General features: G+C 42.5%; 4 protein-coding genes across 12 annotated transcripts; 3 read left to right on the top strand and 1 right to left on the bottom strand.

Annotated features, from left to right (window-relative positions):
- Positions 1 to 479: 479 nt before the first annotated feature.
- Positions 480 to 1,997, top strand: c18h8orf33 (chromosome 18 C8orf33 homolog). 2 transcript variants are annotated; one of them, XM_077550241.1, is made up of 5 exons: positions 480 to 570; positions 761 to 1,001; positions 1,080 to 1,170; positions 1,310 to 1,456; positions 1,535 to 1,997. In XM_077550241.1, the coding sequence occupies exons 2-5, from the start codon at positions 804 to 806 to the stop codon at positions 1,723 to 1,725; spliced, it is 627 nt and encodes a 208-aa protein (XP_077406367.1). In that variant the 5' UTR covers positions 480 to 570; positions 761 to 803; the 3' UTR covers positions 1,726 to 1,997. The 2 variants fall into 2 exon arrangements, with proteins under 2 accessions (XP_077406367.1, XP_077406366.1); XM_077550240.1 differs by lacking the exon at positions 480 to 570 and having other exon boundaries at positions 581 to 1,001.
- A 117-nt stretch (positions 1,998 to 2,114) lies between these two features.
- anks3 (ankyrin repeat and sterile alpha motif domain containing 3) lies at positions 2,115 to 9,087 on the top strand. 2 transcript variants are annotated; one of them, XM_077550235.1, is made up of 16 exons: positions 2,115 to 2,570; positions 2,689 to 2,861; positions 3,000 to 3,198; positions 3,287 to 3,408; positions 3,481 to 3,562; positions 4,371 to 4,488; positions 4,560 to 4,718; positions 4,789 to 4,896; positions 4,980 to 5,089; positions 5,158 to 5,283; positions 5,365 to 5,489; positions 6,348 to 6,489; positions 6,585 to 6,816; positions 7,498 to 7,563; positions 7,635 to 7,726; positions 8,031 to 9,087. In XM_077550235.1, exons 2-15 carry the CDS (start codon positions 2,695 to 2,697, stop codon positions 7,715 to 7,717), a joined length of 1,839 nt encoding a protein of 612 aa, XP_077406361.1. In that variant the 5' UTR covers positions 2,115 to 2,570; positions 2,689 to 2,694; the 3' UTR covers positions 7,718 to 7,726; positions 8,031 to 9,087. The 2 variants fall into 2 exon arrangements, with proteins under 2 accessions (XP_077406361.1, XP_077406362.1); XM_077550236.1 differs by having other exon boundaries at positions 2,686 to 2,861.
- On the bottom strand, positions 8,937 to 16,829 carry wdr24 (WD repeat domain 24). Of its 5 annotated transcripts, none has more exons than XM_077550231.1 (12): positions 16,541 to 16,829; positions 15,825 to 15,916; positions 14,682 to 15,166; positions 14,272 to 14,449; positions 12,727 to 13,399; positions 11,809 to 11,915; positions 11,605 to 11,726; positions 11,401 to 11,505; positions 10,977 to 11,314; positions 9,811 to 9,995; positions 9,568 to 9,722; positions 8,937 to 9,329 (listed from the first exon to the last, which is right to left on the bottom strand). In XM_077550231.1, exons 3-12 carry the CDS (start codon positions 15,160 to 15,162, stop codon positions 9,268 to 9,270), a joined length of 2,406 nt encoding a protein of 801 aa, XP_077406357.1. In that variant the 5' UTR covers positions 15,163 to 15,166; positions 15,825 to 15,916; positions 16,541 to 16,829; the 3' UTR covers positions 8,937 to 9,267. The 5 variants fall into 5 exon arrangements, with proteins under 5 accessions (XP_077406357.1, XP_077406356.1, XP_077406355.1 ...); XM_077550230.1 differs by having other exon boundaries at positions 10,977 to 11,317; positions 15,848 to 15,916; XM_077550229.1 differs by having other exon boundaries at positions 10,977 to 11,317; positions 16,541 to 16,828.
- On the top strand, positions 16,823 to 18,195 carry LOC144038092 (uncharacterized). 3 transcript variants are annotated; one of them, XM_077550239.1, is made up of 6 exons: positions 16,823 to 16,880; positions 16,981 to 17,131; positions 17,218 to 17,314; positions 17,400 to 17,559; positions 17,699 to 17,851; positions 17,966 to 18,195. In XM_077550239.1, the coding sequence occupies exons 2-6, from the start codon at positions 17,007 to 17,009 to the stop codon at positions 18,139 to 18,141; spliced, it is 711 nt and encodes a 236-aa protein (XP_077406365.1). In that variant the 5' UTR covers positions 16,823 to 16,880; positions 16,981 to 17,006; the 3' UTR covers positions 18,142 to 18,195. The 3 variants fall into 3 exon arrangements, with proteins under 3 accessions (XP_077406365.1, XP_077406364.1, XP_077406363.1); XM_077550238.1 differs by having other exon boundaries at positions 16,828 to 16,886; XM_077550237.1 differs by having other exon boundaries at positions 16,841 to 17,131.
- Positions 18,196 to 18,240: the final 45 nt, after the last annotated feature.

Genomic DNA, 18,240 nt, shown 5'->3' with positions numbered 1-18,240 from the left:
ATGTGTTTGTATAATATACATGTCCTAAAACTCATTTAAAAAATGTTTTGTAATCAAAATTCATCTACAAACCCCATTATTTGTTTATTGTGTGTATTGTCTTCACAGTTTTAAAATTGAGAAGATACTGGAGTACAGTATTGTGTGGCGCCATTACATAATTACTTGCCATACCTTATTGCGTGTTGTTTTTGTTTGGTAAAAAAACAAACAGGTAAAAACAAAAAAAACTAAAACAATTGTTAATAAACCCTGAACCGTCTGCCTTATCTATTTCGTTATTTGCCATTTCCTCCACTTTTGTTTGTTGACATTTAGATGTAGAGTAAGTAGCTTCTGTCATTATAAATCTAATCCACGCTGGCCTGTAGTCGGATTTGTAAAAATAAAAAACACACACGATAAAAGTAACCAAAGTTGGTTCATAAATTGTTTTTAAAAATATTCAGACCAAACATTTGGGTCACATAAACATGATCTAGGCAAAAAAACAACAACATTATGCAGCCGGAACAGTTGTACGGTTGCAGAAATGTTCCTTCACGGACGTTGTTTGGCGTGACACCCGTGGTAAGTTTCATACGGCAGGAATCGAAAATCAGAATGTTTTGAAGCGTGTTTATAATGAACTTTTCGTGTGTCTGACTGAGTATATTGGCCGAGATGAACACACTGTCATATTGTAGATACTTCTGCTCGTTTGCAGTCATGAAATAGGCACTCATATTTGTGTTTTGAACACGTTTTGATGATAAATTAGGGTGACCAAACGTACTCTTTTGGGAGGACAGACCATTTTCAACATGGCAGCGGAGACTTCAGGAATCCAAGATGACACTTCATCTACTGTGCCAGAGGTTAGTACAGCGCGTGAACAGCCTGCACAGTCAAAAACGAAGAAAAAGAATAAACCTGGAAAGAAAAAAGCAACTGGCATCGCTGAGGCACCTCAAGAGAAAAGTGCAACTCAAGGGAGTCAAGCAGCCGAGAGTACAGAGTTGGTTAGTGTTTGCTGAAATGTTTTACATCGAAATAATCAGCACTTCACTGTGTCGATTTGATGTGATTGTGTCGTCCAGAGTGCAGAAGAGCAGTTTAAAAGGCAACTGGACTGGTGTATCGAGCAGCTGGAACTGGGGATGAAGTCACAGAAGGCCGCGCCAAAGCAGAGTTAGTACCGGATATAATTGGATTGTATTAGGGATTTCACACAAATGGGTTATATATGGGCTAAAAAAAATATATGTATAACATGTATAAACTTTGTGGTGCTGTGTTGGCGGACATTTAAGGTTTATTTTCTGTGCAGGGGAGGACGCGTCTCATGCACTCAAAACCCTGCGCAGCTCCAAAGCTCCTCTGATCAAGAAGCGGCAGGTGATGAGGGCCATGGCGGGAGACTACCGGAAAAAAATGGACGAAGAGAAGAGCAAGCAGTTCAGACTCATCCAAAATGGTGGATGATACATAACGGGATCTTTGTGTGATGTTACATGACAGCCGTTTGATTGTTTCCCTCCCTCTTACTTACCAGAACGTACATCCGCTCGGGTCCAAATGAAGTCGGAGTCACCTAAAAAATCTTTTTTTCATCGGAGAGCCGAAACCAAAGAGGAGAACGGGGCGCCAGCTGAAGTTCAGGATGCAAACCCGAAGGCTTGTCCAGAAACGTCTGCCTTTGTGTTCACTGCGTCAAAAGAGGAGTTTCGCTTCAACTTTTTATAATTTTGGACTGTTGGAAAAATGTCGGATTGTCCAATTTCAATAGTTTTGTAAACAGTTTTTTGTGAAGCTAATGATATTACAGAAAAAAATCATTTACTAGTTTGTGTTTTTACACTAAAATTGGATTTATTTTTTTTATGAAATGCCAGAAGCATTATTTTTTTTTAGGCTGGCACGACAAAAGGCATTCACCACAAATCATTCTTAGAGATGACCTTACCAAACAATTCTACTCAATAATGCCATGGATGGGGAATATCTTGCTTCTCTGAGTCTGTTGTGTCATTGTCGTTATTGCTCCCTGCCTCACATTCCTCCATGTTGGTATAGCAACTGCATTTTCACCTTGTAAGTCCCCTATATCTATGTCAATCTGTTCTGATACCTCTCTCCTAAATTAATAATGATAATATATATATATATATATTTTTCTTTTTACTGTATAATTTAAGAATTATAATTACATTATCAATCTAATTAAATAACCGTTTTGTTACTTTTGGACTCAGAACATAATGAATTACAACTAGGTAAAATGACGATGCACAGAACATATTAATAGAATAAGGTGATCTAGTAATTGTTTTGTCAACATGGCAGCATTTTAAATATTCGTCGACATCTCAAAAATGCACTCAAGCACAGTAACCAAATTTTTCAATTCGTCACTTCCGTTAAACACGAAGAACCGGAAAGGGCGGGGCTTCTGTACTAGCGCATTCACAACATAAGAAAAGTTCTAGCCGCGAGAAACAAAATAAAATATCATTTTTTTTGTCATTACTTTGGCTACATGACATACTTCAGTATAAAGTTAGACCACTGAAGACCTAAGTCGTTACTGGGTAGGTGACAGACTGTTTAAAAGCGAAGTTTAAGCTAGCTAACTTGGTCTCAGAACTGTTGTCGAGGTGTCATTTTAGCTTCGTGTGTTTTTTTTTCTTTAAACATTTGACAAAGAAGAAGACAATGTCGGAGCTAAGCGACGAGGCTAGTGAGTCCGAGCAACTGGGCGTCAGTCTCTCCCTGTGGCTGGGAGAGTCCCTGGTGAGCGCCGAGGAGCTGGACGTCCCTCTGGACTTGCACACCGCCTGCTCCATCGGACAGTACGACGTGGTGGCGGAATGCATCAAAAGGTGACGACGCTCACTTCCGCTTGCTCGCTTGCTTGTATGTAGCACAAGACCTCTAAAACTGATCGTATGCTACAAATTCCTCAATCGGTGAAGTTAACAAGAACGAGTGAATCAAAGCGCCGGTTGTGTTTCTCCAAGGCGCGAGGTGGACCTGAACGGGAAGAACGTGGGAGGATGGACGCCCCTGATGTACGCGTCGTACATCGGCCACGACAACATCGCCAACCTGCTGCTGGAGGCTGCCGTGAACGTCAACGCCGCCACTGCCAAAGGGCAGACACCTCTGATGCTGGCTGCCAGCTGTGGGAATGAAAGCATCGCCTACTTTCTGCTCCAAGTACAAAACTGACAGCGAATTGATTTTCTCTCCCCCCCCCCTTTTGATCAGGGCCAAGTCAAAATATGTTGTTTTTTGTTTCCAAAAGCAAGGTGCTGAGTTGGAGGTGAAAGACTGTCGGGGCTGGACTGCTTTGTTCCATTGTACGAGCACGGGTCACCAGCAGATGGTGAAATTTCTGCTTGATAATAACGCAGATGCCAATGTCAGGTACACATTCGATATAATTACCATACGGTGTCCCTGTCGTTATGACACAGTTCTTGCTTTATTCTCCCACAGAGAGCCTGGGTCCGGATTTACTCCACTGATGGAGGCTGCCGCCTCTGGACACGAAATCATCGTTCAGTACCTGCTCGATCACGTGAGGACCTTATGTAGTCCACCTCAGTGGTCATCACACGAGGACCCCCATTTTTATTTTTATTTTTTAAGGGGAAGGCAGCCTAAATATTTTCCGATTGGTCTCTTATGGCTGCAATGTATGGAGGACCAAAACTGATTAAAAACAAATTAAAAATACATAATTGACTAAATAAATGACTAAAAGTGAAAATGAAAACGGATATAAAAAATATATAAATGGAAATAAAAACAAACACAAAAATGTATCCCTAAATAAATAAAAGTATACAAAAAAAAAAACGAGATTCAAAAAATAAAAGCCCAAATAAGTACAAAAATAAATATAATTAAATATCAATGAGAACAAATAAAATTGCTCTGCTTTCACATTTATTTATTTCATGCAGCAGACGCTCTGCCAGGACGAAATGTTATTCAAGTGAGGGGGCGATTTTATTTTTTCTAATTGATATTTAATTATATTTATATATGTTTTTGTATTTATTTTTATATTTGTTTTTAGTCTTTGAATCTCGTTTTTTATTTTTGTATTTATTTTTACTTGTATTTATTTATCAGTTTTTATTTTCACTTTTAGTCATTTATTTTAAAATTTTGCAGTTTTGGTGACAAAATGGCCGCCCCCCGAAGTGGATAAAACAGCTGGATTTTGCCACTTAACTCATATACCATAAACGCAATATTAATCACGAGTACCTTGTTTAGACTAATGGATAAAACGTATTGTAAAGAAAACGACTGGGTTGAATTTGAAATGTTAAGGCCAACACGAGTCCTGCTCTTATGTTTGTTGAATTCGCTGACAGAAGGTGAAAGCAGACGAGCGCAACGCCAAAGGAGAGACGGCCCGAGCCCTCGCCATGTTGTACGGTTACACCAAAATCGCCAGCCTCATTGACTCGCGCTCTCCGAGGAACAAAACCGGTAGCGGCTTCAACGGCACTTCTATTCATTTCAATGTGGAAACTTCACGTTTGTCCGCTGCCACCCGTCAGGCCCCTTTGAAGACCTCAGCTCCTCCGAGGATTCCGACAGCGCCCCGCCGAGGCCGCGAGCCAGCCGCAGCCGAGCCAAAGGCGTCAGCATCCACGACGGGCCGCAGGCCATCGCCAAGTTCCGAGTTGGAAGCGCCGGCCGGACCGGAGGACCGATCGGTAAATGCCGCGCTTGAGATGACGACGCTTTATGTGCAGGCTGCCATTTTGGTTTTTTTTTTGATGTCAGACCCTCGCGCCGCGACGTTCGGCGGACAGAGCGACGGCATCCGCTATCGCGACGTGACCTCGCCCATCAACGAGCTGGACGGGCAGAGCAACAGCAACAGCAGCAGAGGTCAGAGGTCATCTCCCGTGGGGTCAATGCGGGTCATATTGCGGTCCCGCCGTTGAGTAGCAAAAAAAAAAAAATGTGCGCAGACGAGAGTCCGTTCTTGGACAACGACATGCCCACCATGAGGAGCAGCAGTAGCAGCAGCGAAGGTTTGCCTCACGTGATCGGCTGGGAAGGTTCCGTGGAGAGCAACGAGGTGAGCCGAACGCTACGGCAAACAGACGTCGCGTCCTCGTCGCTCACCAACGCTCTTCTCCCTGCCAGGACTCGGACCAGTGCAAAAAGAGCAGCTCGCGCCGCGTGACCAAGGCTCATCACTCCAAAGGAAAAAGTCGCCACGGCGGCAACGGCGCGTGCTCGCATGTCGTCGCATCCTACAGCGGTCCAAAGGCATGTCAGCGTTTTGTTTTCTTCAGTTGTTGCACAAAGTCTAAAATGTCTTACCTTTTTTTTTTTTTTTTATTCTTGTAGGATCTGGCCGAATTCCTGGAACAACTCGGCTTCTCAAAGTACCTTCCTTTACTTGAAGAGCAAGACATCGATCTACGTATTTTTCTCACCCTGACAGAGAATGACCTGAAGGAGATTGGCATCACGTAAGGGCCTGCTTAAGTACACAAAACAAAAATAATAATTTTGAAAAATAACACTTTTTTTAAAACAATTTTTCATTTTAACTCTTTGACTGCCAGACGTTTTCAGAAAAGGGATGATGCCGTGGGTGCCAGCCGATTTAAGCATTTTGACTGATCTTTCAAGGTCCACAGAAAATTATGTGTTTGGACTATGGAAACACATATAGTACCAAATGAAAGATTGGACTCTCATCTTTCATCAGAAAGAAAAAGTTTGTTTCTACCTTATTCCGTTTTTCAGTAATCAACAATAGAAAATTGTTAGTTTCACCTCTGTTTTGAAACAAACGTCTTTTAACGTCTTTGGCACTCCTCCCTAGGATTTTACTAAACGTTATTTAACGTTTTTGGCAGTCACAGAGTTAATCAGAGATGTAAGTAAAATTTTCTAGATATTTGTTGTGCTAATTCTGAATTCACCCAATTTTTTTCTGTACGTCCATTTTGCAAAAAAAAAACAATTTTCCCCACATGTTGGTGAAAAATGATTAAACTTGGCTATATTCTAATGCTAATTGCTGCAAAACGGAAACAGATAGAAAGAAGAGACTTTAATCTTTCTTTTGGTAGGTTCCACGTTTTTATAACGATAGAACACAATCTTCTGTGGGCCTTGCAAAAATCAGTCAAAATCCAGTAAAACAGCCGGGAGCAAAGGGGGTTGCTTCAGTGAAAATGGCTGCGAGCGAATGAGTTAAATAACAATAACTAAAGCACACACAAAAAAAATCTGATCTAAAAAAAAAAAAATCTGTATTTTTTCATGGATAAAACTCAAAATCCAAGTTATTGAAGGAAAACAACTTTGGGACTTTCCAGGTTATTTGGGCCGAAGCGCAAGATGACGTCAGCTATCGCGAGGTGGCACAGCAGCGCTCGACCTCCCAGTGACGCGCTGGAGCAGTCTTACGCTGACCAGCTGGAGGCCGAGATGCAGGAGATGGCCATTCAGCTGCACAAGGTAACGCTTACATCGGCGAAATCCCACCGGGACGCCAATCAAACAAAAAAAAAAAGTATATCCGCTCACCTCGTCCTTTTTGTGCGCCACGTCAGCGCTGCGAAGAAGCGGAGGGCCTGCAGAGTCAGGTGTCGCAAGAGAAGGAGCTGCGCACGGTGATGGAGGGATGCCTGATAGAGGACAAGATGGCGTGGAGGAGGGTGCACGGCGAGCTGGTGGAGAACCACCGGCTGACCCAGGACATGAACGCCACCTTGGCCAAGGCCCGAGCGGGTCGCTCGGAACTGCTCGCCTTGTTAAATGGCCTTCAGAGCAAAAGTGACGCGGGTGAGTGGTCGGGAATGACATTTTGCATCGGCATGTCCGCTGAACGTTTACATTAGGCAAGTGTCCTGTCATTTCCCCCAAAATTGATTAAACTCATTCACACTTCCAGCCATTTTCACTGAAGCAAGCCCCTTCGCTCTTCTCGGCTGTTTAACTTGATTTTGCAAGGCCCACAGAATATTGTGTTCTATTGCTATAAAAACATGGAACCTACCAAAAGAAAATATATACATTTCTATCCGTTTCTGTTTTGTAGCAATTAGAATATAACTTAAGTTTCATCATTATTCACAAATCTGTTTAAAACACAGGGGAAAAGAGCTTTTTTTTTTTTTTCAACATGGTTGATCTCTTTTGCTCTGCTGCCACCTGCTGGCCGTTTGTGTAATAACTACCATTTCTTCAACTGTCCTTTGCAGTTGAGAGGCTGCTTCAAAGCCTTCTGTATGCTCTTGCATTAAAAAAATTAAAAAAACATATAAATATGTCTTTGGGACACTTCAAACATTTCAAATAGAACATATTTATACGTTTTTGGGAGCAAATGAGTTAACTGAAATGTATATTTGATTTCTTGTAAACAATAAAAATGGAAATATTAGTAACACAAACCATTGTACATATTGATGTAGTAACATTTGTGTTTGAATTTGATGAGCCTTATGAGATTTTATTTTGTAGCTTCCGGCTTTCCCACACACGCATCCGAGCTTGTGAAGGAACTCAACTTGCACGATGAAGAACTGGGTAAGACCGTCACCAAATGAAGTCGCATAGCCCCTCTAGTCCTCTGATGCCGACTCTTTTCGTCCGAACAGCGAACACCTTACAAACTGTGCTTCAGAGTCTGAGGCGACTTAGCGCGCCTGAAAAAGTGGCCGACAGTTGGGAAAGGCCTTAATCCTTCCAGGTTAGTCAAACCATAAAGCGATATCGCCATTATGACGGGACGGTCATGAAAGGTGCTGGCATCCTCATATTCAACTGTCGTATCTGTAACTTGAGCGCGTTTTGACTTTAAAAGGCGGGGCCTGCTTTGGTGAGTGACGTGGGTGTCAGCGATTGAGCGTGACTACATTTTACAGACATTAGTCAGTACGGGAAAACGATCACTGCCAAGCTTTGAGGCGGACATTTTGCTTCAACTTCTCTTTTTTTCATAATTGAATTATTTGCCGACTTGTTGCCGTCCGACTTCTGATTCTTTGCCGCAGTGGCTTCTGCATTAATGACGGAGGGTGAGATGACCACCCTAAACTATGTCGAGGGAGACCAGGCCGGACGCAACCCATCCGATGGACGGGAGCTCGCCAGACGTGGACGGGACCCCTCGTGCGCTTGCGTTGGTCAACGTGGTTCTCGACTATTAGCGAGCAAAGGATGGGCCCGCGGGCCACACACGGCCCTGCTCTGTTCTTGAATCGCGCCTACTGAGGATTGACAGTACAGTATCAAGTGTACAGTGTCACGTTAGTGCTTTAATTTTGCCATTTTCTTCCTCTATTTTCTTGTAATAATAAAATTGGTTGATTTGTATATTTTTTTTCATTGAATTGTTCTTATTTTCACGCAAAAATAAAATTTCCTGTATTAAACAATTCCACATAAAATACAAAATTAAGAAAATAAACCAGTAAATAATTGCAGAATTTAATGATGACTAAATTAGATTTTTTTTAACATTAATTTTATTAAATAATTGGTAATCAGACAATCATCAACAAAAACATTTAAGAATACTGTTATTAAAAAAAAAAAGAATACTGTTATTTTATATTTTTTAACAGAAAAAGAATAAAACTATTTTACAGTTTTTATTTTATTAAAATTTTAAAAACAAGCATCAATTTTGTAATTAAAATAATACATTGATAGAATACCCCATTTTAAAATCAATTTGACTAATTGGGTAATGATAATTAAAATATTAGATAACAAATAATACATATATAATATATAATAAAATGCAAAAAAAAGTTAAATTAAAAACTTACAAATACATTTTATTAAACAGCAATGTAGCAAATATAAACAATTAAATTTATAATAATTTATCTTTTTTTTTTTTTTACATGATACACATATGCAGGTCTTTATTTTGTCCCCCCCCCCCCCCCACCTCATCTATGAATGAGCTTGCCCGTCTGTCTGTGCGTGTTAGGAAAATGCTGTGGTTTTGCAAATGTCCTGCTGAATGTTTTCTTTGAAAAAACAACAAAAATTTCCAGCATTGTGAAAGTATTGTCAATTAAAAATGAAAATTATTTCAAATTATTGACTCTTCCTTTCATTGATATTTAAAACTGTTCAATGCTAGTGTTTATAAGTACCAAGTAACGTGTTTGAAATATAATCCCATCATATTGATGCTGTATTCCCCCCCCCCAAAAAAAATCATTGACTCCAAATCAAAAGTTGACAAATTTCAGTTTTCCATTCAATGTGTATTGCTTATTGCATAGAAAGATGCACGTTCAGACACCTCTTGATTCTGCTCTTTTTACACAAGTTGTCTGGAAAAAAAAAATAATTCTGAAATCACATCTGTTTATATACAAATCCGAACATTCAAGTACAAGCGTAATCACAATTGTTGATTGTTCCTTCAAGTCTTAACATGAAAGGAAACCAGCACCAGGCGTGAGAAAAGCCTCCACTAAAGGAAGGATGAGGTCTTATTGGTGTGTGTGTGTGTGTGTGTGCAGGTGATTGATCACTAGCCTCGTCCGCGTTGACCTCAGGTGTACTCACACAGATGCCCGCATCCCGCGGGGCAGTGCGGGCTGCTCTTGAGCCAGTTGATGATGTGCTCCAGGTGGCCGCCGTGACTGCAGCCCTGACACCACACAAACAGTCCCTTGACCACGTGGTGGCACACCGCGCACACGCTGGCACACTGGTGGCACCTGCACGACGCAAACAGTTCAGAAACGGCTTCATCCCACCTGTATTATATACCGCAATTTTTTTTATTTTTTTTTATTTCCCACTAACCTGTCACAAATCCAGCCCCGGTTGTTCATGGGCCGCTTGCAGTTGCTGCAGTTGATGTGCAGCGTGGTGGAGGTCTGATTCAGGCAGGTGATGGCGCCGCACGTGCTCAACTTGATCACCTCGTTGGACACGTTCCACAACTCGAAGCGCTGCAGCAGGTCGATGTAGGACATGTACCAGTGCTCCTGAAAATCGCAAAGTGCGATCAGCAGCCGGTTGAAAACATATAAGGAAAAAGTCCTATTTGGGGCTTTTTTGCTTTTTATTAATATTAATATCAAATATAAAGCATGTGAGAGAAAAAAATATCACTGAGTGAGCTGAAATTGCACTCAATAGTCCAAAACATGTTAAAGTTCAAAATGGCACCGTCCAAAATTACTATTGTCATTATGTGGGAAACACATTTTTATTGTAAACATGTGTATAAAAGTCCAAATTTTGGCCCATTGACTTCCATTATAAATCATAATTTTTTTTTTTTTTTTTTTTAATGCACTGTAAACCTGTATAGTGCATTTCCCACAATTATGCAATTTATCCCTTCACTGGAGCATCCACTAAACGTACGGGGGGGACTTTAGAGTCATAAAAGCCATAATACACCAGATGGCGCTAGAGAGTTAATTATCATTTTTGGGTTTGTCTCCATTCTTCGGGATCGAGAGCTCAGGCCTGTGATTAGTGCGCACATGCATTAATATTCCAATGTTTTTTTTTTAATGTGTTTTATAAATACAGATGATAATTAGTTGCGCTTTAAGGACAATATTGCTTTTATTGTCCATAGAGGGCATCAAAAACAAATAAAAACTATCAATGTATGGATAGGTCTGATGCCTTTGAACATTTTAAGTGGTCGCAAGTAAAAAAAAAAAAAAAAAAATCAGAAAAGACTTGGATATCCCATTTGCAATAGTGAGCCAAATTTCTGCTCATTTTACTTATGTGTTGTAAAAAAACGTACGTTACGAGGGTGTTCCAGTCATGTTGTAAATATTGGATTGGAAGAGGAAGGCTTTAAGGTGTAAATATCAATATATAATTAAAAAGAACAGTCTGAAAAAATAAGGGAAGGTCATTAATCAAAAAGGAAAAAAAAGTGGACTCAAGATTGATCCCAGAGGGACACCTCAAGGCTGCCCTTATAAAATCAGCGTCTCCACCTGTGTCAGGTCATCAATCTCCTTGCGGATGCGCTCCCCCAAGACGATGAGCGCCGACACGGCCATCTGCACGTCGCCCTTCTCGGCGTAGTGGCCGAGCATCTCGCGCACGATGGGGCAGAAGAAGCTGGCGGGCAGGTCGGGCGTGAAGAGCGGCTGCGAGATGGAGATGAGCGAGAAGGACTCGATGGGCGTCAGGCACGTGACCTCCGCCTCGTTGCCGCTGACGTGCGGCGAGTCCGCCTTGTCCTGCTGAAGGTGCTCGGGGGCCGACGGGTTGTCCAGGATGTCGTGGCGCAGCTGGAAGGCTTCCTGGGGCAGCGTGCATTCCTGTTCCTCTGCTGGAACCCGACACGGAAACTTGAGCATGTAGCGTTTTAGGCGGGGGGGGGGGGGGGTTCCCCCATCTGGGATCATCTCCGACCTGTTTGGTTGTCATGTTCCATTGAATAAAGATCGTCGTCATCCAGCTCGGCGTCACCAAACATGTACTCGGCTTGGCCCTCGCTGCCTTCCGTCTCCTCGTTTTCTGAAGACAAACGCCACAAAATGCGCTCGCTATTTACAGGCACGTTTCCCCCAAAAATGTCACCAAGTTACACCCCGACCGTGAATCGTTCCTCCTCACCTTCATTGTTATTGCTGATGTTTTCAGGCTCCAAGTGGATGTTGTCCTGTCTGGCGTCGCTTTTGTTGCGCTCCAGTCTGCTGTCGTTGCCCACGCCGGATCCGATCTCCTTCATGCTGAAGCTGACCACGTCCAGGTAGTTTCTTGCCTCAATTATCGGCATACGAGCAAGAGCACAGACCAATTGTTGCAACGTAGACGTACCTGTTCATTAGTGGTAAGGTGCCAAGTTTACTGTGGTTGGGACCAGAAGTGCTGATGTTTGCTGGGTCGGAGAACATGATTCTCAGCATGGTCCATGTTGTGGAAACCTGGGGAATGACAGAAAAAAAAAGCTCAAGGTTATTGAGTGTTTTCTCCACTAGGGGTTGCCATCCTCACATTCAAGTCAAGTCTCTTAGATTTGGAAGGTTTTAAAAGGCGGGGCCACGCCTGGTGAGTGATGTGGGTGCCAGTAAACGCTGTAGCTGTCAGTTGGCTGGCTGGCTGGCAGTTAATTGGCTCTTAATTAGTATTTTTTTTTTTTTTTTACATATGTATCTTTTTTTTAAGATAACATTCTTTAAATGAATTCATGATTTAGATTTGAAAAAAAAAAAAAAGAATAATTAAATATTCTGAAATTGTCAGAGTTCAAATGTTTAAGTTGTTAGCAAAAAAATGTCAAATAAAAAAAAGAGACAAAAAATGTCCAAAAAAGGACCAGGTGAAGCAGAAAAATACCACAAAATGGCCATAAAACTAACAAAAATGTCAGAACTGAATAAAAAAAAAAGGCAGAAAAGAAAATGTTCAAGAAGTAACTTTAAAATGTCCAAAAACAAAATCCCCCAAATTACCATAAAATTGCCAAAAAAGTCAAAAAATTTATTTAAGAAAAGGTATGAAATAAAATGTCCAAAAAGTAACCATAAAAAAAATTGCAAAATAAGAAATCCCCAAAATTACTATAAAATGTACACAAAAACGCTACATGCGCAAGTTTACGTGTCGGGTCCGAGCAGAGGAACAGGATAACTCTAACACTGTTGTGGTGCACATTGCATTTAATGCGAAAAATATCCCAATCTACTTTTTTTTTTTTAATGAATTGAATTATTCGACCATCGACAGTCATCGTACCTGCGGTCTCTTGAGCTCACGGGCCACCTTGGCGTTGTGATCGCACAGCTCGGCGAAGGGCTTGCCGCCGAGGAGGTAGAGTTGCGCCGTCTTCACGAACCAATCCATGCGGTTGCTGTCCAAGTCCGTCTCGAAGACGCTGAGAGCGCTCGACACGTGCGCAAACTGTTCCGTGGGATCCGGCTTCTTAAAGAAGAAGATGGGGTAGCGCCGGTCGCCCCCGGGGTACGGCTTCCTGTTGGCGTCGCCGCTGATCAGACTCTCCTTGGCGGCGAAGGCCAGGTCGCCGAACAGGCCGAAGCACAGGCCCTCGGGGTTGGCCTTGTCCACGGGCCGCGTGGCGTCCTTGAACATGTGCTGGTAGAGCGTGCTGTCCTTGGAGCCCGAGAGCAGGAAGTGCGGGTCGTGCTGGTGGCGCCACACGATGCCCGTGGTCACGTCTTTGTGCTCCTCGAAGGTGGCGAAGGGGATGAAAGGCCGGCGCACGTCCCACACGTAGATGTTGTGATCCACCATCATGGAGCAGGTGGCCAGGTGGAACTTGCACTCGGGACGCCACTTGACTCGCGCCACCGAGGCGATGGTTTGGACGCAGTAGATTTCTTTGGCCCGGTTGGTGGTCATGTCCCACACCTTCACCATTTTGTCTCGGCCGCCTGTGGCCAACCAGCCCCTGAAGTGGAAGTCAATCAAAAATGTTAGACCAGGGGTCAGTGACCTTTTCTGTCAAAAGAGACATTTTAGGACAAATGAAGAACAAAAAATCTTGTCAGGTGCTACAAAACATTTGAACTTTGTGATTTAAACGGTGTCTAATGTGAAGTTTTATTTTCTGCCCTTTTTTAAAATTAATTTGACTTTTTTTTTTTTTTTTACAATCCCAATTTAAGACATTTGATGCTAATTTTCTGCCTTTGGACATTTTAATGGTTACTTTTTTAACGTTTTATTTTCTGACTTTTTTAAATTAAATTCTCGGACATATTTGGCAATTTCATGGTAATTTTCTACTTTCCCTTTACGGACATTTTATGGCTATTTTTTGGACATTTTTTTCTGCCTTTTTGCTATAAATTTTCTGATATTTTTCGGCAATTGTGTGGATATTTTATGGTAATTTTTTAGATTTCTTCTTTTGTTTTAGACATTTTATAGTTGCTTCTTGAACTCTTTATTTTCTGCTTTTCTTTAAATAATTTTTCTGACTATTTTTTGGCAAATCCAAAGACATTTTATGGTCATTTCCTGCCTTTGGACTTTTTTTTGGGAACATTTTAATTATTACTTTTTGATTGTTTTTGTTTCTGCCTTTTTAATTCAATTCTCTGACATTTTTGGCAATTCCAAAGACATTTTATGGTAGTTTTTTTAGTTGTTGCTTTTCTTCTTCCTTTTTTGGCATTTTTAGGGAAATTTTTAAAACCTTCATCTACCTTTGGTCTCTCTTTTTCTGACAACTTAAAAGTATTTATTTATTTAATCATTAATTAATTTAACGAACATTTTCCCCCCTCCCAAAAAAAAAATATATGAAAATAATAATACCTGTCGTCGGGATGCCAGTCGCAGCAGAACACCGGGCCCGTGTGGGCGGTGAACATTCGCTCGTAGCGGTCGGGCCGCCGGATGTCCCACAGCTGGACGTTTCCGTTCTCGAAAGAAGCGGCAAAGGTGAAATAATCCTTCATGCTGAACTGGACGTCGCGCACACTCTCCGACTGACCTGCAAGACAAAAAGTTTCAGTTCCGTTTCATAGGATACAATTAGCCAACTGTGGGAAATATTTCAATGGGCGGCAAAGCAAACATGGTGGAGCAGCTGTTAGCTGTTATGCCGCACGCGGATGAAATAAGTAGCCGACTTTTAAATCCATGTTTAAAACTTCTTCTACCAGACCCATGTACATATCCCCTGCAGCTAACACGGGTTCAACCGCAGCTCTAACGCTAACTACCTGAGAACGTGCTAACAGACTCCTTCTTGCGCAGGTCAAAGCACTTCATGAATCCGTCCTGCGAGCCGCTCAGCAGCATGTACCCCTCGGTGGGATGGAAGCACACCTTGTTGACGGTGCGCTTGTGCTCGGTAAACAGCTGGTCCTGCTTGTTGCGGGACGGCTTGCCCAGGTTCCACGTCACCACCGCGCCGTTGGTGGCGGCGGTGGCCAGCAGGTTCTCCTCCACCTGGTGCCACATGACGTCGGCGCAGCTGAGGTTGAGCGAGGGCTTGCGGCCCACGCGCAGATTCAGCTTCTCCACGAACTGCTCCTCCTCCAGCGCGTAGATCTTGAAGATGTTGCGGCCGGCCACCACCACCTGCGTGGCGTCGCGGCACACGCTGATGGCGTTGGCGGGGGCGTCCAAGTGGCAGAACATGGTTCGACCGCTGACGGCGCTGCTGCCCAGGGCTGTGGTGACCCGGGACATCTTCTCCATGTTCCTGCAGAAATCACGCCAAATACAGTGACATCTTACCGATTCCATTTGGTCACTAACACCATGCATCTACCATGTACACAACCATAACTCTATGTTACATAAATGACTACATTCGGTACTTTTTGCCATTTACACACACAATAGTAAACATTAGGGAATACAGGAAAATTGTAAATGTAGACCTTTTACTTTAGGTACACGAGGTCCATTCTAAGACCACCGATTCAAAAAACCACCACAATTCCACCAGATGGCGACAAAGTAATACTTTTATTGCTTTGGCCTGAGCATCAAAAAACTCAAACTTATAGACAAGGTTTTCAGAAAATGGCTAATAGGAATAAAAAAATAATCATAACAAGTGACAGGCAAAAAAAATTGAGGTTTACTGTATTTTATATTATTTTTGTGGTTATCGATAAGTACATTCTCATAAAAAAAAAAGTTTGTTGGTTATACTGACAAAGAAAATCCCTGAAAGGAAAAACTACAACTTATTTTGAATAATGTTAAAATAATTTCCTCTCGCTAAACGAAAGGGAAAACGTTCTTGAAATCATATTTGTGTGGGAAAATGTGAGTTCTTTTTAACAGCCATATTGCCCAGCTGAATGAAGAACTATGTGTATTTAAAGACAGTAAGTAGCAGTATACATTACCAACTTGGCCAAGAACCGCTGACCTCTTCAACTTGTGCAGCAGCTCAGAATCCACTTCATGCCCTCCCACGAAAGGCAGCTTGCTGGAGGCTCTAATACACAAAACAAAACAAAAAGTTACTTGATTCTGCTTTTATTTTATTTTTTAAATAGAGACTTTTTGACCAATCTAGCAACTAGGTTTCACAACCAAATGCAAAAATAATGACTGCGCTTATAAAAACTAGCTTGTTTTGTTAGTAGAATCAATGCAAATCCGGGTAACGACAATGGATAAATAGTTGATTTATTGATCTATTTTCTATCCTAGGAATTGGAATAGTGGCAGCAAACCCACATAAGAAAAAGGAAAACATACAAACTGAACCCCAGATTCGAACCCCCAGCCTTATAACTGTGAGGCAGATGTGCTAACCACTTTCACCATGCCGCTTTAAATGTTAAAGTTATTTCAACTTAAGTTCCTTCCTGTTAAACATGTAATGAAACTAGGTTTATGTTTATATATATATATACCTACAAAAGTTTGGCAACTTTTCTGGTGGCACGTGTTGTTTATTGTGTCTATTCGGTAGACTGTTATGATTAGTATCCCATTAAAAACGAGGTCTCAACTTACTGTTAATCTTGATAATAATATACCGAACTGCACGTTTGTCCTAGTATAATAACCCGGCATGTTTGGCCACTTTTTTTTTGTACTGTGACACACTTACCTTCATGTTTAGAGTTTGAGGTCCTGTGCCTGGAAATAGCTCAACTCTGCATTTCCATAAAGATTGCTGTACTGGGATGCTAATGCTAGGTGGCTAAACCCAGCAAACGCACGCGCGACTAACTCGGCCTCACGAACACTACGAATAATAACCGAACTGTGAAATTATTACATTATTGGAGGTACGAGAGAGCAAACAATGAAAAAACACCACGCGCTAACGTTAGCAAACATGCTGACCGTTTACGTTTGCTAGCATTGCCGGAAATAATAGTGGAACGATACTCTCGCGAGAGTTCGGCCCAAGTCATGCGGAAACGTCACATAACTATCTTCACTAGGTTTGTGTGAGTGCGGTGTGGCCGACTATGAGTTATATCGTGTCAACAAACTTAATTAACAGCGCCGTGATACATTGTGGAGGTCTATGTTGATTTTCAGACGATGCTGTTAGCTGTTGTGCGGCCATGAGTGGACTTTTCGAGTGCGAGCATCCAGCCACATGGAGGAGAGTTGAAAGTAAATATTGGGACGTTGTGGAAGCCAAAAGCAAGAGCAAAAAACCTGGGAAGCTTCTTCACCTTGACAAGTGGTAAAAAAAAATAATAATAATAATTGACTGCAATGGAAATGTGTGTGCGTGTCAATGGAAGTGAGCCGAGTGTTGTGTGCACTCAGGTACCAAGAGGAGCTGCCCACTGTCATCTCAAGTCGAGGTGACGATAAACATGTCACACTGGCAGAGGTGGTCAAGCTGATGGAGTGGAAGCTCACTGTGAGTTGCTCCTCCTGCAATTGAACATATCAACCTGTAACAAAAACACACACACACAGCACCTCAGTTGCGTCCTTGTGGGCAGAGGGGGAAGTTCCGGCCTCGCCTGCAGCAGCTGGCGTCCTCCAACAGCGAGGACGCGGTGGCCAGATGTTCCCGGAAGGCCTTCAGCCTCCTGCCCGACGTGGCTGCGGCCATCACCGAACTCAGCTCGCTGAAAGGAGTCGGCCCGGCCACCGCGTCAGGTCTGTCGGCACCGCACAAAAATCCAAACAGGCTCGCCGTTGGTCCAGCAGGATCAGGCAGATCGGGTCCTAAAACGAGCCAATTGCACCATGGCAAGAAGAATGGCGTCCATGTTGTGTTTTTTTTTTTTTTTTGCAGCTATGTTGGCTGCGGCGGCTCCCGATCGGGCGGCGTTCATGTCGGACGAAGCGCTGGAAAGCGTGCCAGGCCTCAAACCCATCCAGTATACAGCCAAACACTACAAGCTCTACCTGGACAAGATGGTGGACATGACCAAAAGACTGAACCAAGGTTCAAAATTTCACTTCTAAAGACTTTTTACATCAACTGTATCTCAGCTTTGTGTCTTATGTTCTCTTTCTGACGTCATTTAGCGAACCTTTTTTTTTTTTTCCCCTTCCTCAGCGGACCCTCAGCCTGATTGGACGCCCCAAAGGCTGGAGCGCTGTTTGTGGGCGCTCGCCGTCGCTAAGCAACAGCAGCTTCGGCTTCTTGAGGATCTTGATGCGAAGGGCGGCGGTGTGGCGGGGGAGCGCGTGGACGCTGATCACAGAGCAACCAAGAAACTTAAAACAAGATGAAAATAATGTCAAGTGGTTTTTTGTACTTGAGTAATAATAAAGGCTTTTTCAGAGCGTTGTCGTCATCAAACGTTTTTTTTTTACTTTGAAACAAGAGAG

This window comes from Vanacampus margaritifer, chromosome 18 (assembly GCF_051991255.1).
Source record: "Vanacampus margaritifer isolate UIUO_Vmar chromosome 18, RoL_Vmar_1.0, whole genome shotgun sequence".
In the NCBI taxonomy this organism is placed as follows: Eukaryota; Metazoa; Chordata; class Actinopteri; order Syngnathiformes; family Syngnathidae; genus Vanacampus; species Vanacampus margaritifer.
The sequence above is the reverse complement of the archived record's forward strand: the minus strand, read 5'-3'. Positions and strand labels throughout refer to the sequence as shown.